Source organism: Podarcis vaucheri (assembly GCF_965113315.1).
Source record: "Podarcis vaucheri genome assembly, chromosome: 3".
In the NCBI taxonomy this organism is placed as follows: domain Eukaryota; kingdom Metazoa; phylum Chordata; class Lepidosauria; order Squamata; family Lacertidae; genus Podarcis; species Podarcis vaucheri.
The window spans coordinates 3,551,723-3,573,731 of NC_138761.1; the positions used below are offsets into that span (position 1 = coordinate 3,551,723).

The 22,009-nt window shown below is 48.5% G+C and overlaps 1 protein-coding gene across 1 annotated transcript in view; it reads left to right on the plus strand.

Moving 5' to 3' along the window:
- The window catches only part of EPHX2 (epoxide hydrolase 2), a 113,115-nt gene extending 99,100 nt beyond the window's left edge, over positions 1-14,015 (plus strand). The window contains exons 16-19 of the mRNA XM_082217639.1: positions 4,478-4,547; positions 5,230-5,310; positions 7,087-7,145; positions 12,345-14,015. Of these exons, the coding sequence (XP_082073765.1) occupies positions 4,478-4,547; positions 5,230-5,310; positions 7,087-7,145; positions 12,345-12,429 (295 nt within the window). The 3' untranslated portion in view covers positions 12,430-14,015. The remainder of the gene's footprint in view (positions 1-4,477; positions 4,548-5,229; positions 5,311-7,086; positions 7,146-12,344) is intronic.
- Positions 14,016-22,009: the final 7,994 nt, after the last annotated feature.

Here is a 22,009-nt window from a genome sequence, read left to right on the forward strand (position 1 = left end):
GCCGCAAAATGCGACTGAGATTGATCAATTTTTGGAAAGGAATGGCCTACCGGAATTGACTCAAGAAAATAGAACAATCCTGAATCATAAAATATCTCAACAAGAGATTGAGGCTGCCATTCATAATATGCAATTGGGCAAATCCCCAGGACCAGATGGGCTTACCTCCAAGTATTATAAAACATTGAGAGACCATTTGATACAACCATTAATGGAGGTTTGCAATGATATTATGGAAGGGAAAAAGGCGCCGGAATCGTGGAAAGAGGCATTCATCACCTTGATACCTAAATCAGAAGCTGAAAAGACACAACTGAAGAACTATCGTCCCATCTCCCTCCTGAATGTGGATTATAAAATTTTTGCTGACATCTTAGCAAACAGATTCAAAAAAGTATTAAATGGAGTAATCCATAAAGACCAAGCAGGCTTTCTCCCAGGTAGACACTTGTATGACAACACTAGAAATATTATCGACATTTTGGAACTTTTACAAACGAACATGAATACTAAAGCTGTGTTGATTTTTATTGATGCGGAGAAGGCCTTTGACAACATCTCTTGGGAATTTATGAAAAAAAACTTGGGAGGGATGGGAGTGGGACGGGGGTTTGAAAATGGGATAGAAGCAATATATTCAGATCAGAAAGCGAAACTAATAGTTAATAATGTGGTGACAGAAGAGTTTAAGATTGAGAAAGGAACACGACAAGGTTGCCCTATTTCCCCTTTGTTATTTATTTCAGTCCTGGAGGTGCTCCTGAACATGATTAGAAGGGACCAGTTGGTTGAAGGGATACAGGTCGGAGCTAAACAATACAAACTTAAAGCCTTTGCAGATGACCTAGTTTTGACACTGCAGGAGCCAGAATCTAGCACAAAAAGGGTTCTGGAACTGATAAATGATTTTGGTCGAGTGGCGGGTTTTAAACTAAACAAGCAAAAAACCAAGGTTTTGGAAAAAAACTTGACAAGTGCTGAATCAGAAAGGTTTCAGAAAGAGACAGATTTAAAAGTGGTTAAAAAGGTGAAATACTTAGGGGTGAACATGACTGCTAAGAACCTGAATTTATTTAAGGATAATTATGAGAAATGTTGGACTGAGATTAAAAAGGACTTAGAAAGTTGGTCAAGACTTAAACTCTCCTTGTTGGGCCGAATTGCTGTGATTAAGATGAATGTACTGCCCAAAATGTTATTTCTGTTTCAGACCCTACAGATTGTGGACAGAGTGGAATGTTTTACAAAGTGGCAGAGAGATATTTCCAAATTTGTCTGGCAGGGCAAAAAGCCCCGAATAAAGTTTAAGATATTAACGGACGCTAAGGAGAGAGGGGGGGTTTGCCCTGCCAGATTTGAAGCTGTACTATGAATCTGCTGCTCTCTGCTGGTTGAAAGATTGGATTTTGCTTGAAAACACTGATGTCCTGGATCTGGAAGGGTTTAACAATGCTTTTGGTTGGCATGCATATTTGTGGTACGACAAGGTAAAAATCCATAGACTTTTTAAGAACCATATTGTCAGGAAAGCAGTGTTTAATGTCTGGGTAAAATATAAGGACTTATTAGAAAACAAGACCCCAAGGTGGTTATCACCAATGGAAGCCAAGGCCCATAAAAGACTCAATACGGAGGCCAAATGGCCGAGATATTGGGAAATTTTGGAAAAAGAAGGAGACACTTGGAGGCTGCAGAGTTTTGAGAAATTAAAGGATAAGGTGCAAAATTGGTTACATTATGCTCAAATCAGGAAGGTTTTTAGACTAGACATGAAAATAGGTTTCCAGGTGGAAAAATCAAAACTAGAAACAGAACTGTTAGAACCTAAGACTAAGGTGCTTTCAAGAATGTATAACTTGTTGCTGAAATGGAACACACAGGATGAGACGGTTAAATCAGCTATGATAAAATGGGCACAGGACATTGGTTATAATATTATGTTTGCTGACTGGGAAAAGTTATGGACCACCGGAATGAGGTTTACGGCATGTAATGCCTTAAAAGAAAACATTATGAAAATGATATATAGGTGGTACATGACCCCAGTCAAGCTTGCAAAAATATATCATTTGCCCGACAACAAATGTTGGAAATGTAAAGAAACTGAAGGAACATTTTTCCACCTCTGGTGGACATGCCCAAGGGTTAAGATCTTCTGGGAAATGATCTATAATGAACTAAAAAAGGTATTTAGGTATACCTTCCTTAAGAAACCAGAGGCCTTTCTTTTGGGCATCGTCGGCCAAGGGGTGGTAAAGAAAGATAGAACTTTTTTTATGTATGCAACTACAGCAGCAAGAATACTGATCGCAAAACACTGGAAGACCCAAGATTTACCCACACTGGAAGAATGGCAGATGCAACTGATAGAATACATGGAACTTGCAGAGATGACCGGTAGAATCCGTGACCTGGGAGAAGAGACGCTGGAAGAGGACTGGAAAAAATTCAAAGACTATCTTCAAAAGCATTATAAATTGTATGAATGTTAGGAGGGTGTAGGTTTGAAAGTAACAGGACATCAGTAATTTGCTATTAGGATATATGAAAATAAGCTGATAAAGATATTTAATTTTAGAAAGATGATACAAAAGTAAGGTTATGAAGGGAAACAAGGTAATAAACTGCTGTTTATAAGATTTGAACTGAGAACGCGGAGAAGGGAAATGTGAGGAAGTCTTAAGGTTATGAAAATATGATTAGTTAAAAATTGTATTGTATATTTATCTTTCTTTTCTTTTTTCAACTATTTTTGTTTAACTTTCCTTTCTTATACTTATGTGGTGAAGGAATTTTGTATGTTGGGTGTTTTTTCTTATTATGTTATGGAAAGAAAACCGCAATAAATATTATATTTTTTAAAAAAAAGGATTAAGTTTGGTAACTAAGGTACCACTGTATGTTCAAAAATAGTGTCTGAGCTGCAGAGAGAGTTCTGTGAGCAGCAGAGCTCGGACATGCATGTGGGGCCAGCTCGGAAGCATGATGAAGAAAGAAGAGGCTGACCAGGCAGGAAGGAGAAACCCCACAGAGAAACCTACGGTCTGCAAATAATAACATCCTCAAGGTCCCAGGCCTCAGAGAGGTTAGGCTGGCCTCAACTAGAGCCAGGGCCTTCTCGGCTGCGGCTCCAATCTGGTGGAACGCTCTGTCACAAGAGACTAGGGCCCTGCGGGACTTGACATCTTTCCGCAGGGCCTGCAAGACAGAGTTGTTCCGCCAGGCCTTTGATCAGGGCGCAGCCTGACTCCCTCCTCTGGCAACCTGCACAGAATTTTGCTTAATTGGTTGCCATCAATTTGATTTAATTATTTTTTATAATGAAATATTTTTAGATTGTGTAACTATTTTACTGTTTGATTATTTGACTGTTGTTAGCCGCCCTGAGCCCGGCTTCGGCTGGGGAGGGCGGGATATAAATAAAATTTATTATTATTATTATTATTATTATTATTATTATTATTATTATTATTATTATTATTTAGTGTTACAGCTTCCTGCCAAGGCAGGCAAAGGAAGCCATCTCACAAGGTTCTCTCTAGCAAATTTAAAGGAAAGCTCTGTGACCCTCAGCCCCTTCATGGGCCTGTCTGGCACAATGTGAATTGTTGGTTTGACCAGGGCCACCTGACCCATAGGCACAAGGGGTGCGGGGCACCCGGGCGCCAGGTTCTCAGGGGCGCCAGGCCGAGAGTCCGGGGCCCGAGAGTTGAGCCCATTGGACGGAGCGTTGCGTTGGGCTCTTCTGCTGTGGGCAGCTCTGTGCCGTGAGTTCGGGGGCGACCGAGCCAGCGATATTGCCCTGGGTTTGACAGCAATATCGTCCCACAATTAGGTATGGAGGGCACTTTGCCTTGGCATGGCATGCTCTCCCGTTCTTCTGCGCAAGGACTGCAATGCAGCTTGTACTTGGGAGTGCAGGCATTGTTAGGATATAGTTCCGTTCCACCTTAAAAGGGTACAGGCATAACCGTTGTGTGCCACATGCCTGTTTACTTTCAGCACAGATCTGCTGGGAACTTCCGTTTGTATAGAACTTTTGCTTTTTGCTGTTTTGCTGGAGACGAAGGGAAGCAGATATGTTTTTTCCTTTGTTCCTGCTGCTGAATAAAAGCTGTAAATATGCTTACACATTTCTCTGTCTGCCTCTTCTCCTGTGAGAAGATTTATTCACTCTGCTGACAGAGCGTGCACGGGTCTCTAAACGTATCTGAGGCTCGTGTCACTGATTGATGCTGTTCCAAGGGAGACCGGTGATTGTCTGGCTGCCGGCCAGTGGCCAGTCTCCCCGGCAGTATCCCAACAGGCATTGCATGTGAAGGGGCTCTGTGGGGCTCAAGGACTTCTGATTCTTTTGCGGTGGTTCACACACTGCAAGGGGTTGAACCGGATGGTCTTTGGGGGTCCCTTCCAACTCTACGATTCTGTAACTGGCCTCTTACGAGCCTCCTGCTCTTCTCCCCTTCACCTCTTTCAGAGGACCACTGAACTGGTACCGAAACATGCAGGCGAACGTGCGCTGGGGATCCCGTGCAAGGAGCTGGAAGGTAAGGGATGGAGAAGAAGTGACTCCCTTGATTTTCCCACCCTCTTGCCCTGGAACAAAGCTCCAAAAGGTCACCGTAAACCTCTAGCTGGCCAAATGCAGTAGATCTTCATCGAAAGGTTTATCTCCAGCACAGATTTTGCCAACCTGGCCCCCTTCAGCAGTTGGAGGGCACCAGGTTGGCACAAGTCTTGAGCGAGCAAGTTGGCATGGGCAGCCTTCCATTCAGGAGAGGAAAACGCACACGAAAAACAAGGAGGGAGTTGCTCTCCTAAGTCATTTTCACAGCTAAAATCTGTCTCTTAGATTTCTTGGCCCAAAACCCTCTTGCGTGTTTACTATTTGAGGATAATACTTCATGCATCTGACAGAGAGGGCCATTCCTGTCCACAAAACCTTATTCCCCCCCAAAAAAAAAACCTATTAGTCTTTTAAGGCACCACATAACAAAGCCAGAAAGCACAACCACTACTCTGGAATTTCCACCGTATAACCCAAAATATTGGGGTTGCTCGCCTACTGCTGCCGCCTGGGAGACTTTGCATCTCCCAAGAGACACTGTTCCTTGCCTATGGGATTTGGCAGCTGCACACAAGCCAACTCTCCCCCCTGCCCATTTCTGCAACACGTAAAATCATGCCTGGATAATCACTGCTGCAAACTGACCTCCATTCCCTTTGCAGATCAGAGTTCCTGCTTTGATGGTCACTGCTGGGGGGGACGTAGTCCTGTCCCCGAAACTGAGCAAAGGCATGGAAGAATGGGTGAGTGACTAGTGCTGTCAACCTCTTCAACAGGTGGGTGATGTTTGCCTGCAGATGCACCGAAGCTGCAGGTTGCTGGAACCGAGGCGTCCTTCTCAAACATCCTTTCTGTGTTGTGGCCTCCCGGGTTGGATTGCTGTAGTGCTCTTTACGTGGGGCTGCCCACGAAAGACAAAAGTCAGCTGCCGATGTTGTTCGAAACTGAGCTCAAATGAAGTCAAAGGCATTGGACTACACAATGCCCCTTCCTCTTGCCATCTGTAACGGCTTCCAGTTCGTTTGGTCTTCTGTAGCCCTAAAAGATCTCAAACAGGGTATCTCAGCAGCACTCTGCTCCCATAGGACTCCATAGGCTCACTTCCATGTTTGCCCGCTGATAGAGGCATGGGGGGGTGAGCCTTACACTTCTATTGGAGGAATTGGCACTGTGTAGAGGTGCCCCATAATCCGCGTCCCCCATTTGTAAGAAATCAATCTTTCAGTATGGCGACTCCTGCACTTTGGAACTCCCTGCCGATTGATAGCAGGCCGTCACCTTCACTGTGCTCTTCAGCACCTACTAAAAGCATCAAAGAGATACCAGACTTTTAGAAGACTTCTGAAGGCAGCCCTATTTAGGGAAGCTTTTAATATTTGATGCATTACTGTATTTTAATATTTTGTTGGAAGCCGCCAGGAGTGGCTGGGGAAGCCCAGCCAGATGGGCAGGGTATAAATAAATTATCATTATCATTATCATTATTATTTGTTCAGACAAGCCTGTCCGGATGCTTAGAAAGTTGGTGTGAGTTTTAATCTGTTTTCAGCCCGTTGTTATTTTAGCTTTCTGAAAGTCCTAGATTGTTGTTCATTTCTCTTAGAGATAATTTTATTCCTTTATCTTTTCTCTTTTTTTTTGTAAACTGCTTTGAGGTTTTTGTTACAATCGAGCGGTGTGTAAATTTTATGAAATTATGAGATAAGAAAGTAAGTTGTGGGGAGAGGTGCTATTTGACCGGCAAGCAAGCGATGAGGCAGTCTGGTAGGGCCTGTCCCTGCCCCCTTTCAGGGCAGCTGCTCCAGAGTCAGATTCGTGGCCCTCCTCCCTCGTTCCGTCACCCTGCGCTGGCTTCCCTGGAGCCATTTCCGTGTTCTTCCTTGGCTTCTTAACCAAGGAGCACTGCCCTGCCCTCCCAGCTTCAGCTTCCCGCTGTCGACCCCTCTCCGCTCGTGATCCCTCACCATGGAGAAGCCATCCATGGTTTTAACCTTTAAAGCCCTATACAGCCTAGGACCCTCGTACCTACGGGACCGCCTCTCCTGGTATGCCCCACGGAGGACCTTACGGTCTTCAAATAAAAACATCTTGGAGGTCCCGCGCCACAGGGAGGTTAGACTGGCCTCAACCAGAGCCAGGGCTTTTTCAGCTGTGGCCCCGATCTAGTGGAACGCTCTGTCCCAAGAGACTAGGGCCCTGCGGGACTTGACATCTTTCCGCAGGGCCTGCAAGATGGAGCTGTTCCACCAGGCCTTTGGCCAGGGCACAGTCTGACCCCCTCCTTGGGTAATCTTCACAGAACTCTAGCCCAGTGGTTGCCATTAATTTGATTTTGAACTGATTTTAAAATGAATTGATTTTAGAGTGCTGTATTATTTTATTGTTGTTAGCTGCTCTGAGCCCAACTTTGGCTGGGGAGGGCGGGATATAAATAAATCATCATCATCATTATTATTATTATCATCATCATCATTGTCCTACGGCTGGCCTGGGTCGTAACCCAAGTCTTGTCTTTTCAGATTCCACATCTGAGCCGTGGGCACATTGAAGAGTGCGGACACTTCACGCAGATGGAGAGGTAAACATGGAGCCCGCTTCCCCTCCTGCGGTTTCCAGCAACTGCCATCCAGAAGCATTTCTTCCTCACAACTATGGAAGTGGAACGTAACCACTGTGTCTAGCAACCACTGGTAGCCTTTTCTTCCTCCGTGAAGTTGCCCAGTCCTCTTGTAAAACCCTCCAGGTTGGTGGCCCTTGCTGCCACCATTTGAAGAAGGACTTCGTTTTCTCAGTCCCAAATCTCCCAACATTCAGCTTTGTTGGCTGCCCAGGAGTTCTGGCGTTAGGAGGGAGGGGAGAGAATCTTCTCCTGTATCCACTTTCGGTGGCGGAGTTACGGAGGTGCTGTGCCCTTCGGCTCCTTCCCATCAGGGAGAAACCAAAATTGACCGCTGCACGTCCCTATTCTTCCCATCAATTCCCATCACCTTGCCAACAAAGGTCCCTATAGTGAAAGCTCTGGTTTTCCCAGTAGTGATGTATGGAAGAGAGAGCTGGACCATAAAGAAGGCTGATCGCCAAAGAATTGATGCTTTTAAATTCTGGTGCTGGAGTAGACTCTTGAGAGTCCCATGGACTGCAAGAAGGTCAAACCTCTCCATTCTGAAGGAAACCAGCCCTGAGTGCTCACTGGAAGGACAGATCCTGAAGCTGAGGCTCCAAGACTTTGGCCACCTCATGAGAAGAGAAGACTCCCTGGAAAAGACCCTGATGTTGGGAAAGATGGAGGGCACAAGGAGAAGGGGACGCCAGAGGACGAGATGGTGGGACAGTGTCCTCGAAGCTACCAGCATGAGCTTGACCAAACTGCGGGAGGCAGTGGAAGACAGGAGGGCCTGGCGTGCTCTGGTCCAGGGGGTCACGAAGAGGCGGACACGACTAAACAACAAAAATTCTTCCCAGTAGAGTGACGTGTGCCTGCAGACCTCTAGGCCACTGCAGTGAAGGTGCACTCTAAACCAAGCCCCCCACCAGCTCCCCTCACCAAAGTTTCCTTTGCACGAAGTTCTTCCATGCCTCTCTGTGTGTATATGTTCAAGGAGGTGCTTTATTTCTTCCATGAACACCCACCCCGCCTCACCCCCTTCCTGCCCCCATTGTTCATCCGCGACTCATAAACCTACATCTCATCCTAATGTCGCACCAGCTGTAAAAAAATAACCCAACTATCAACGCTCTCTAGAAGACCATTAAATGAGCCGCTGGGTGGAATTGCCTTTCGGCAGAGACATCCCCCCACTGACGGGACAATAAATTCCGGCGCATGATGAATAAATCGGGGCGGGAAGCGGGGACAGCTCAGCTCTGAGTAAGGGTCAGAGTCGTCTTTCTTTCTTGCCCGCTCCCAACCCCCACATCAAACTTTACAAGGAGGTATAACATCTTGCCAATTTAAACGACATGGTGGAATATTCTCCTGGATTTATGGGGCGGGAATTAGAGTGATGGGGGGTGAACACAGTTGCAAAGGGCACATGGTATCTAATCTGCAGGTGGATGCAGCACATCGGCAGAAAGACCGCTGTGCATGTGCAGAGGAGAGAGTATTTCTTCGTGCAGCACACGGTTAAACTGTGGAACTCCTTGCCACAGAAAGCAACCTGTTGTTGTTTAGTCATTGAGTTGTGTCCGACTCTTTGTGACCCCCTGGACCAGAGCACGCCAGGCACTCCTGTCTTCCACTGCCTCCCGCAGTTTGGTCAAACTCATGCTGGTAGCTTTGAGAACACTTTCCCACCATCTCGTCCTCTGTCGTCCCCTTCTCCTTGTGCCCTCCATCTTTCCCAACATCAAGGTCTTTTCCAGGGAGTCTTCTCTTCTCAGGAGGTGGCCAAAGTCTTGGAGCCTCAGCTTCAGGATCTGTCCTTCCAGTGAGCACTCAGGGCTGGTTTCCTTCAGAATGGAGAGGTTGGATCTTCTTGCAGTCCATTGGACTCTCAAGAGTCTCCTCCAGCACCAGAATTCAAAAGCATCCATTCTTCGGCGATCAGCCGTCTTGATGGTCCAGCTCTCACTTCCATACATCACTGGGAAGCAACCTAGATGGATTTAAAAGAGGACTGTGCAAAGAGGAGGAGAGGGCTATCGATGGCTCCTCGCTACCATGGCTTGCTCTGCCTCCACCACTGAGGTAGCAACGCTTCTTAATACCAATTGCCGGAAACCGGAGAAGCAGAGACTGCTCTTGTGCTCAGATCCCGCTTGCGAGTTTCCCAGGGGAGGCATCTGGGTGGCCACTGTGAGAACAGGAGGCCGGATTAGGTTGAGCCCTCAGTTGCCCTTCTCTGCAGCCTCCTGCAAGCCAGGATGTGCGCCAAAAGTGTGACAATGCCCCTTGCTTGTCTGGGTTGAAGATGGCAAAGTGTGTGTGTGTGTAGAGTCGTACCTTGGTTCTCAAACACCTTATGACTCGAACATTTTGGCTCCCGCCTGCCGCAAACCCAGAAGTAAGTGTTCCAGTTTGTGAACTTTTTTGGGGAGCTGAACGGACTTACGGAACAGATTCCGTTCGAGAACCAGGGAACGACTGTATAAACCTCTGGAATGTACCCTGCTGTTCAAATATATGAATCGCATCCATTGCTCATCTCACTTTGCCCCTGGCCACACACACTACTGGCGAGTGACTCACAAAAGGGTTGCCCTTGAAGGCAGGCAGCCCTCCGTCAGAAAAGGTTTCCCAACCCTGGTGTGAAGAGTTAGCCTTGCTGGCTAGTCTTAGCCATTCCCTCAATTGCCCAGAGCTGGATTGTAGTGCAAGGCTTTTATCCCTGCCTAATGCCTAAGGGACGCGGGTGGCACTGTGGGTTAAACCACAGAGCCTAGGACTTGCTGATCAGAAGGTCGGCGGTTTGAATCCCTGTGACGGGGTGAGCTCCCATTGTTCGGTCCCTGCTCCTGCCAACCTAGCAGTTTGAAAGCACACCGGAGCAAGTAGATAAATAGATACCGCTTTGGCGGGAAAGTAAATGGTGTTTCCATGCGCTGCTCTGGTTCGCCAGAAGCGGCTTAGTCATGCTGGCCACATGACCCAGAAGCTGAACATCGGCTCCCTTGGCCAATAAAGCGAAATGAGCACCGCAACCCCAGAGTCGGCCACGACTGGACCTAATGGTCAGGGGTCCCTTTACCTTTACCTTTAATGCCTTTCCCAGGTCACCAGTGCAGGACCCGGAGGGACGCAAAGGGATGAAGCCACTCTTGAGACTTGCACGCTGGACAAAGACTGGAGCCATTTCAAGGCACCTGGTTGAAACATTCCCCACAAAACTTCGAGTCTACCCACAAAGTACCTGCTGCCCCTGCCCCCTGAACCTAGGGCCCAGTAACTTACCTTAAGATAGAGCAGGGGAATATACAGAGGCAGAGTCTCCGAGCCCCACAGGCTCATCTGCGCTCCCATCCCTGCTGGAGAAGGGACTGGAACTTCCAGGATCTCTGGCAGGAAACCAGAGAGGATGCAGAATGGACCCTTTTTGCTCCTGTTTCACAGTGAGCTAAACCAGTGACTTGGTGTGTCATTCAGACTGGGACTCAAATTTAAACTTCCACACCAACGGCGAGATGCAGCTCATAAGGAGAGAGGCTTGTCAGGAGGTCCTACACACGAGTAGGAGTCCGGCAGAGACCCATGCCCAACTGGCATGTTCTCTCCCTCCTGATCAGTCGTTCGGGAGATTAAAAAACGTTTTCCATTCTGAACATCACAGCCTCAAAGGCATCGGCACACTTCAGGACCAGCAGAGTATAGGCAGTCAGCGTTCAGACTCAGTAGCGCAGCATTTTCTCTAAACTATGTTTATTTACATATATACACTCGGAGCATCGTAACTCAGCTCCTCCTCCTTCAGCATCAGACAGCAAAGAGAAAGAACAAAGGACAAAAGTCCTACATCACGGAAACACAGTAATGTAAACACCCTGTCTCCGTCACTTCCCACAATGTGGAATGAAAACAAACACCGTCATGTGATAAAAACAATCCCATGACTGCAACACGGGAAATGAATCCTAACAAGGCTAACCAAAAATTCTGCTTCCTATGGCATGGTAGACCACATGTTGACTTAGCTCTGTAAGGCACAAGGCTAAGGAAGGTGCTGGAGGAGCAAAGGAGCTTCTGGGTCCTCTGCAGGATAGGATAGGATAGAATATAGAATATAGAATATAGAATATAGAATAGAATTAGCAGGGGCAATCTAGCTCAACCCCCTGCAATACAAGAATCACAGCAAAAGAATCGCTGACAGATGGACATCCAACTGCTCTGTAAAAACCTCCAGTTGAAGGATTCCACCACCTTCCCAGGGAGTCCCTTTCACCGTCAAACAGCTCTTGCCACCAGTAAGTTCTTCCTAAGGTTTAGCAGGAATCTCCTTGTCACTTGAAACCATTGATTTGGGTCCTACCCTCCAGGTCAGGAGAAAGCGAGCTTGCTCCATCTTCCAGTTGAGGAGGGACCGAGCAACAGGAGCTCACCCTGTCGCGGGGATTCGAACCACCGACCTTCTGATCGGCAAGCCCTAGGCTCTGTGGTTTAACCCACAGTGCCACCTGCGCCCCTAGAAACTACCTTACACTGCATTTAAAACCAAAATCGCATTAGAATAGGAACTGTTTCTCAGGCGGAGTTTCTCAGGTGGCTAATCCTAGTCTTCCGGGTCATGTGGCTAGCATGACTAAGCCACTTCTGGCGAACCAGAGCAGCGCATGGAAACGCCGTTTACCTTCCCGCCGGAGCGGTACCTATTTATCTACTTGCACTTCATGCTTTTGAACTGCTGGGTTGGCAAGGACCCCCTTCAGATATTTGAAGATGGTTCTCACATCTCCTTTCTCCATCTTCTCTTCTCCATGTTTTTGCGATCCCTGTAAAGCCACAGTTTACTGTGTCATGCGAACCCGGCCGCTGTCACTGTGGTTTGCAAAAGGGCAACTCTAGTGTGCTCATGGCAAAAGCGAGATGCAGTCCAGCTCCGTTGCAGCTACAGTTCCCAGGAAGCGCACCAAAACAGCTCCCTTCCACCTTGTGCATTGTATTGTCTGCATGTTCTTTCCCCGGTCATGCTCCACCACACATGAAAAGGAGCATGGAAAATCTGTGCTGCGTGAATTTTTTTTGCAGAATGTGGCCTGGCAGCAGTTTAGTTTCTGTAGGCACTGGGTTGAGGTCTTTGTTTTTCATACCTGCCTTGCCAATGACGTGTTTTCCTCTCAGGCCTGCGGCTTTGAACAAGATCCTCATCGAGTGGTTGCAAGGCGTTCACAAGGATGTGCCCCTGCAGTCGATGGCCAAGCTCTAAGCAGGACCCAGGCAGCAAACCTGGCTCAAGCGCTGGCGGTTGGCTTTGGGAAGAAGCCATTGCGGATGTGCTCTGAACGGCTGTGGGTGCTTTCGGAAACAAAATGGATTTTCACGTTGGTGGTGTGGAAGAAAATGTGTTACAGTGGTACCTTGGTTTTCGAACGTCTCCATTGCCAAACGTTTCGGTTTTCAAATGCCATAAACCCAGAAGTAAATGCTTCGGTTTTCAAACACTTTTCGGAAGTCAAACATGCCACCTGGTTTCCATATTGAGTTTTCTGTTCTGAGGCTTCCGTATTGAGATTTCCGTTTTCAAACATTTCGGAACTCAAACGGTCTTCCGGAAGGGATTACGTTCGAAAACCGAGGTACCGCTGTATAATGTAATTCGTTCTTAACAACAGAAAATGGACTAACAATCATGTTTTAATAGCACAAAGCCCAAAACACCAGAAATAGCCCCTTCCCCACAAGTTCTCAGCTCATATTGATTCTGCTGAAAGTTCGTAAGTGAGAGAATAATTATATTTTTAAGAAAACTGTCCAAGATAATTCACCTGGCTTAAGAATTTCGGGTCCAACACACCATGGTTTATTGGACTGAGAATAAGCACTTCCTCCTTCCCCTCCTTGAATCAAAGAATTGTAGAGTTGGAAGAGACCCAAAGAACCATCTAGTCCAATCCAGGCCTGAAGAGGAGGCCTGCTAGTTTGTTGGAGTACAGTTTCCCAAGGACATGCAAATCAGGAGCTTATGGTTCTTAAGCATGTCCTACAAATAGGGGGGGAGGGGGTCAAACCACAATCAAACCATGGCTTGCAATCTGGGTCAGTCAGCAGCACTTAAACCACTGTTTACAGGTTCCAGCATCAGAGGGAAACCGGCTTAACAAACCCAGGATGGTGATTGTTGTAGTGCAACAACATTTGCAAGGCCACAGGTTCTCCACCCCTCCTGTAAGATTTTGAAGATTTGGTTGCAATTGTGTAAGCCAATAATAATAATAATAATAATAATAATAATAATAATAATAATAATTTATTATTTGTACCCCGCCAACTGGCTGGGTTTCCCCAGCCACTCTGGGCGGCTTCCACAAAGACCAAAAATACACTAATATGTCATACATTAAAAACTTCCCTGAAAGCCCCAGAGCCAGAGAATCTGTTCGTGAAGATTTCCACCAAGTGAGGGTGAGGTTTCTGTGCCCCGCATCTGTGCCCCTTGGCCTTAACTAGGAAAACCAGGACAAATCGTGGAGACTAGGGGAGAGTATGATGCAAATTCTGTGCTCAGAAGTTGGCGTCAGGATTCTAACACAGAGCTGTGCCTAACCGGAGGTCCCAGGAACTGAGGCTTGGGCCTTCCGTGTTCCATGAAAAACATGTGCCTTACTGCTGAACAAAAAACCCAGCCCTGCCTTATGCTTCTGCAGCTTCAGAGTGCCTTAGGAATCTCTTTACTGGGATAGTGAATTATTGGCTTACGTTGATGAGAGGAAAGGTTTCTTCTCTGCTGCTTTTATTGCTGCAACAATTACTTGTAGAAAATCAGTAACTGGAATAAAAAAAGAAGTTTACAAACTGTGTTTCCTCTTCCTAATTTATTTTAATACAGTTTTCATTATTGCCATTTCCAAAAATCACATTCACGTTCAAATGTACATTTCCACCATTAATATCTTTTAATAAAAACATTCAACGACTTCCCTTCTTCCTTTAATTTCCCCACCATCCCTGCATATTTATACATATCCATTTAAATAACCTTCACGCCTTGTTCTTCAGGTTACAGACTCCGCTAACCCAGAAACAGTACCTCGGGTTAAGAATTTTGCTTCAGGATGAGAACAGAAATCACGTGGCCACAGCGCAGCAGCAGCAGCAGGAGGCCCCAGTGGTGCTTCAGGTTAAGAACAATTTCAGGTTAAGAATGGACCTCCGGAACGAATTAAGTACTTCAGTGTTTCCCAACCTTTTTTGGGCAAAGGCACACTTGTTTCATGAAAAAAATCTTGAGGCACACCACCATTACAGCCCCGTGACGTCAGCGCGCAGCGTCACGCCGGGAGGGACATGAATTGCTAGCAAATTACATAATCACCTCCTTGAGGGCTGGCTCATCTTCTCCGAAGGCAGAACCCCATTAATTAACAGCACAGACTCACACCATAGCCAAGACGAGGGGGGAAAACCTCAGTCATGCACATGTGGGGGCTAAATGAGGACGAAGACCGGGCAGAGAGCAGGGTTCAAATCACCCCACCTGGCCAGGACAATCCCTGGGTGCCCCCTTGGGCCACTCGCCTGACCCACCTCACAGGGCTGTTGTTGCGAGGATAACACGGGGAGAACCACGTGCGCCCCCGGGAGCTCCTTGGAGGAGAAAGCGGGCGATGAATGCAATGCACGAAATATATGAGAGGCGACCAGGTTTTGCAGGTGAGGGGCCCCCGCCAGCCTCCGCTTCCAACACCCGGCGCAACGACGCCAAAGTTTCCCCCCGGGCTCGGCTTGGGGAGCAGCGCTGCTCCCCCCCCGGCTCCCCTTCGCCCTCCCGGCTCTCTCTGCCGCCCACTGGGGATCCCCCTCACCTGCCAAGTCCGGAGCGCCGGTGGAAGTTGCATGCATGCATGCAGGGCGCCGCGTTGCCATTGCATTGCACTGCACTCCATGCAACGCCTGCACACATGCATTGCCTTGCACGCCCGCCAAGGGGTCTCCCCGCGGTCCAATGCGTCCCCTCCGGCGCGGATGCAGCATTGCAAAAATAAAAAACCCCCGACGCAGCCCTACCTGGGGGGCAGCCTCCGCCTTTGCCGCTCCGCCTCCGCGGGGATCCCCGGGCTCCATCCTGCCGCCCGATCTCCGCGGGGGCGCAGGCAGGCTGCGCGGGGTCTGCGCGGAAGAGCCCCTGCCCGCCCGGCCGCCGCCGCTGTGCTCATTCCATGGCCGGGAGAAGAGCGCTTCAAACAAAACGCCCGGCCCGCCAGGCCACGCTGGGAAACGTAGTTTGCGCACCCCGCGCGGGCGCGGAGCCCAAGGGCGAGGGGACTATGGATCCCGGCAGCCCCCGTGCCGGGGACGGAGGGGGAGAGGCCGGGTGCAGGGATGGAGGGACGGGTGGGCGAGCGAGTGAGTGAGTGGCAGCCGCCAAGCCTTGGCCGAGAGCCAGGAAGGGCCTCCCCGGAGGAGGAGGAGGAGGAGGAGGGAGGCGCAGAGCGGGAGGGAGGGAGGGAACCCCAGGGGTCATCTAGTGACGGCGCCCCAATCGAAAATTTGACTTTAAAAAAAAAATAATCTTTCGAATTTTTTAATTTTTCCCGCGGCACACGAGGTTGGGAAACACTGAAGTACTTAACCAGAGGTACCACTGTAGAAGTCAAAGAAGAAACTGAGCCAGAATCGACACACTCCTGAGTCTTCCGAGTTGGCGATTCCGGCCCCAGTTTTGCATTTTGCAAGCCAGCCTCCTGTCTGAGTTAGATGGGGACAGGCAGGGCAGGAGGCCTGCCCCACAATTTCACAGAGCGATTGAAAGGGACAGTCCGGGTGACAGCAGGCAGCCTTCCCCATCCCTGAGTTTTCAGTTTAGAGAGGTCCTTCCTTGCCCTGCAGCCAGCCGAGGTGTTGGCAACCACTGAGCAGGGCAGAGGCGATGCTGATGGAACCCAAATCATCAGCGGCGTTGCAAAATGCAGCGTGAGGCTGGCAGCTTCACCCCTTCCGACTCCAGAGCGCCCTGTTCACACATACGTGCTCAAAGATTGGTTTTTGGTGGAAAGCAAGGAGCTGCCTCCAGGGCCTTCGCACTTTCAGAGCACTAAAGCTGAAGTTTGCTAGTGCCGGACGTCACTTTGAACACAATGCTTTTTCAAGGAGCGGCGAGCGAAGAGGCGTCAAAGGAAGCAGATGTGTCAGTCGACCTCGCTCTTTATAGACAAAGCACCAGGCTTTGTTGCAAGTTTAAAGTCCTATATGACCACCCTTAGTGATGTATAGAAGTGAGAGCTGGACCATAAAGAAGGCTGATCGCCGAAGAATGGATGCTTTTGAATTATGGTGCTGGAGGAGACTCTTGAGAGTCCCATGGACTGCAAGAAGATCAAACCTCTCCATTCTTCAGGAAATCAGCCCTGAGTGCTCACTGGAAGGACAGATCCTGAAGCTGAGGCTCCAAGACTTTGGCCACCTCATGAGAAGAGAAGACTCCCTGGAAAAGACCCTGGTGTTGGGAAAGATGGAGGGCACAAGGAGAAGGGGACGACAGAGGACGAGATGGTTTGACGGCGTTCTCGAAGCTACCAGCATGAGTTTGACTAAACTGTGGGAGGCAGTGGAAGACAGAAGTGCCTGGCGTGCTCTGGTCTAGGGGGTAACAAAGAGTCGGACACGACTAAAAAACAACAACATGACCACCCTTTTCAAAGCATTGACAGCCTTTGCTGTGAGCCTTCTCCATTTCCTTCCCTAAATGCCCTACTCCAAAGGAGAAGAGGCGAGTAAAGATAAGCTACTCAGCATTAGACTGCAGGCAGGCAGGGAGTTTTTAAAAGCCCTCTCCTTTTAAATCACAGTTCTGTTTCTCATGAAAAAGGAATTGAATTAAAACTGAGAGAGAAACTGCTCAGGAGCTAATTCTCCCCGCCGCTGCCGCAACTCCCCACCCCCCAGCCCGGCTGCCAAAGCTATAAAGCGGTTGGTGGCAGGTTTATGCAGACTAAATCACGCCTGACAGAGCTGGTGACCTTTTCTTTTTATAGGATTACACACAAAACGGGGCGCCGTAAGGTGGGATTTATTTGGGAGGGTGTGAACGAAAGCGTTTGATACAGCAGTTAGCGGGATACGTCTTGGGGAATGAATTCAGATTGACTTAGACTGAAGCACACAACCTCCGAGGGGTGGGAAAGAAGCAGGAGACTTGGGGATTTGGTTAGTGGGTCCGCTCTGTCGACGAAGCAGGTTGGGGCGAGAGTGTCACAAGAGTGCTCTGTCCACTTTCTACATGCTGTGCATCATTTTTGAACCTTCCTACCATGTCACAAGATGTGGGTGGCGCTGTGGGTTAAACCACAGAGCGTAGGACCTGCCGATCGGGAGGTCAGCGGTTTGAATCCCCACGACGGGGTGAGCTCCCATTGCTCAGTCCCTGCTCCTGCCCACCTAGCAGTTCGAAAGCACGTCAAAGTGCAAGTAGATAAATAGGTACCGCTCCAGCGGAAGGTAAACGGCGTTTCCGTGCGCTGCTCTGGTTCGCCAGAAGCGGCTCAGTCATGCTAGTCACATGACCCGGAAGCTGTACGCCGGCTCCCTCGGCCAATAAAGCAAGATGAGCGCAGCAATCCCAGAGTCAGTCACGACTGGACCTAATGGTGAGGGGTCCCTTTACCTTTACCACGTCACCCTCTCGCCTGCCTTTTCTCTGAACTTCCAGGAGGCAAGAAGGAATGGCCGCTTCATTGGGATGGGGTTGGATTTCCTAGCAAGACGGTGAGGCTGTAAAGGGGAGGTGAAACTGAAGCAGAGAGTCCATTTGAGGCCAATAAGAGAGGGGCACGTCCATTTTTATGCTTGTGAAAACCTGGCAAGAAGCCCATAAGTACATAAGAATGGCCTGCTGGGTCAGGCCAATGGCCTGTCTCGTCCAGCATCCTTTTCTCCCAGGGGAATCCCAGAAGCAGGATTCGGGCACAGAAGCCCTTTCCCCTCCTGTGGTTTCCAGCAACTGGTATTGAGAAGCTTCGCTGCCTCCGACTGTGGAGACAGAGCCTAGCCATCAAGGCTAGTAGCCAGCGATAGCACTCTTGTCCAGGAATTTCTCTGATCCTCTTTTAACGCCATCCAAGTCATTGGCTGTTGCTGCTTCCTGTGGGAGGGAGTTCCATAATAATAATAATAAATTTTATTTGTTCCCCTGCCAGAGCCGGGCTCAGGGCGGCTAACAACAGTAAAATTACAGTAAAAACATAATGGGGGGGGGATTAAAATACAGGTTAAAATGCAATTTAAAATGCAGCCTCATTTTAAAAGTAGCCCATAAATCAAAACCATAAGGGGAGGGAAGGCATAAGGGTCAGACTGGAACAGGCCAGGCAGAACAGCTCTGTCTTGCTGGTCTCTTGGGACAGAGCGTTCCACCAAGTTGGGGCCAGTATTGAAAAGGCCCTGGCCCTAGTTGAGACCAATCTAACCCCCTTGCAACCTGGGACTCCCAAAATGTTGTCATTTGTGGACCTTAAGGTAGTTTCATGTGCTGCCTGAAGAAGGGCTTCCTTTTACCTGCCCAACCATTTTGTGGGTGGATGTTCTGTGTGTATATATTTACAGGGGTTATGGAAGTGTGGAACCACAGAATTGTAGCGCTGGAAGGAACCCCCAAGGTTCATCTAGTCTAACCCCCTGCTGTGCAGGAATCACAGCTATCCTGCCCTTGGCCTTCTTGCCCACTTTCACTGTCCTTCAATCCACCCCCTTCCCAACCTCAGCAGTCTCCACCCCCCACTTCTCTAGGTCACATTCCCTTCCATCTCATGCTAGGCCTTGACAGAGAAGATAATTTGAGCTCATTTCCCTTTGTAAATCTGACGTACAGCCATCGACTTCACTGAGGCTGTGGTTTTCAAATTTTATATCTGTGGGGATGTGATTGAAACAGATGACAGCCCTTCACCATAAAATTTGCCTTTTGCACACTGACCTGGGATAGCCATAAAAGAAAAAGGAAAAAAAAACCGGCTCTTTCATCTGATATATCTCAAAAGGCCTCGTCTCCAACAGTTCTCTCCTCTATCTTTGTAGAGTTTAAATAAGATGGAGGGTAATAAATCTGAACTCAGTTCCTGGAAAAATGGAGCAGTTTAATGAGCCCCAGAAGCTGCTGTAATGTCATGCTATAGCATTGATTCAGCCTGGGCTTTTCATGGAGGATAAGTCTGTCAATGGCTATTGGCCACAATTACTATGTCCAGTGAGCCTCTGAATACCAGGTGCTGGGAATCTCAAGTACAGAAAGTTGCAGTTGACCTCAGGTGTGGCCAGTGTGAAAACAAGTGGTGGAGTCTCCTTCTTTGGAGGTCTTTAAGCAGAGGCTTGACAACCATATGTCAGGAGTGCTCTGATGGTGTTTCCTGCTTGGCAGGGGGTTGGACTCGATGGCCCTTGTGGTCTCTTCCAACTCTATGATTCTATGATTCAAGTGTGAGGTTCTGCACTTAAGCAGGAATAAACAGGTCACAAATATAATATGGGGGACACCTGGCTTACTAGCAGTACATGTGAAAAGGACCTAGGGGTCTTGGTGGACCTCAAGCTGAACATGAGTCAACAGCGTGATGCAGCAGCAAAAAAGGCTAATGCTATTCTGGACTGTGTCAACAGAAGTATAGTGTCTGGATCTAGGGAAGTCACTGTTCTGCCCTGGTCAGACCCAACCTGGAATACTATGTCCAATTCTGATCACCACAATTTAAGAAGGAGGGCAACCAAGATGATCAAAGGTCTGGAAACCAAGCCTTATGAGGAATGGTTGAAGGAGCTGGGAATGTTTAGCCTGGAAAAGAGGAGACTGAGAGGAGATATGAGAGCCATCTTCAAATATCTCAAGGGCTGTCCTATGAAAGATGCAGCAAGCTTGTTTTCTCCTGCTCTGGAGGAGAGGACCTGAGAGGGTGCATCAAAACCTGGTTAACTCCACATTCCAGCGAGCCACCAGGGAATCTTCTGAGAGGCCATCAACATGGGAACTTATTCAGGGACAGCCCCATGGAGCCCATGCTTTCTATGAAGTCCCAAGCAGCCCCATTGTAAGGTTGTGTCGTTATGGATGTTAAAATCCCCTAGGACCACCAAACTAGGTGTCTCCAGGGGAACATCTGCCATGACCTGAAGCAGCTCGGGCAGGGAATCCTTGGTGCAGCGGGGAGGTCGGTACACCCAAAGGAATCCTGCACTGCCTCTATTGCCCAGCTTCCAGAACTTGCACTCAGAAAACTGGGTCTCCCCCATAGGACACCTGGTGAAATCTAATGATTTCCTAGAAAAATCTAGGTGCGAGGCTGCTCAGCCACCCAGCTGGTCGGGCAGAGCCCGCGGGTCCCTGCGGAATAAAGGAAGGAGTCCAGCCACCAACCGGAGCAAATAGCTGTAGACCAAAGTTTATTGCGCAACAGGTTCAAAGAGGAATTTTGAACCCCGTGGATGGGGTGACAAGGACTTTTAAAACTTTCTTATCCCAGCGTACAATTCATTAAGCATCATCACTACATCATTGCTACATCAGAAAAGAGGAGGGATATACATGATTAACATAGGAGGAATGTGTTGGGGCAACAGGCGGATACAGGATATGTATTGGGAAGTACATTCTAAGCACCTACTAAAGGTAAAGGGACCCCTGACCATTAGGTCCAGTCGTGGCCGACTCTGGGGTTGCAGCGCTCATCTCGCTTTATTGGCCAAGGGAGCCGGTGTACAGCTTCCGGGTCATGTGGCCAGCATGACTAAGCCGCTTCTGGCAAACCAGAGCAGCGCACGGAAACGCCGCTTACCTTCCCACCAGAGCGATACCTCTTTATCTACTTACACTTTGAAGCACCTACTACAAAGGGACAATAGAACTTTGGTTTGCATAGTCTGCCACCTGGGCAAGTCCGGAGGAGTGCCTTTGCCCAGCGATTGACACCTATGAGCACCTTCCTGTGAGTACCTGACCTCCCGCTTGAGGGATTATGGGGGGGACTGAGTGGTTTCCAAGTCCTTGGCCAATGAAGCAAATTGGCGGTGGAATGAAGGAAACTGGCAAAGGAGTTGATTTTATATGGCTTTTAAAGCTAGGTAACTTCCCTGAGCTGTCAAGTTGAAAGGATACATCTATGCATAATATTTGTAACATTTAACAACTTTAAAGATGCCCCCCCCCCGTAATTTCCGTAACACCTTAGACCCCCACCCACATGCCCTGGGTTGCTGTGCATAAGAGAAACCTGGCAGACAAGTAGGCAAGAACAGGCCGAATGTGTCCTTCGGCTCTGATCTCCCTCTTGTTAGGTTTTTGGCAAGGTAAATTCATCCAAACACAGACCCTTCCTCTGTTGCTAGGGATATCTTTGAGCCACTTTCCTTCCTGCCCGCATTACATTCCCGTTCGCTGTGGATATCCTCCGCCGGCCAACTGGGGCTCCAGGTTTAACATAATTATTTTTCACTGGTGGGTGGGCAAGGAACAAAAGACTCTGAGCACGGGCGAATGATTGAATCTGTCCAGTGAGAATGCAGAAGAGTCCATTAGACACCTGTTTGACTGGCTGTCAGCCAGAACCTCCTCGGAGCTAACCTGGATGATGGAAGCAGCCTGCGGGGAGCCAGGAGATAACCTTGCTTTTGGCTTTTAATCACATTAGAAGCTAATGCCCTGGCCCGGCATGCTTTCCATCTGTTTTACAAGGAGAGAAAATTAAGCAAACATGATGGCGAGGAAAGGATTGTCTGCCCTCCGGAGTCTGACACAGCAAGGTGTGAAGGAGGGGAGTGGGGAGGGGGAAGCAGGGTGAATTCTCTGCTCTGTGGAAGGGAAGGAC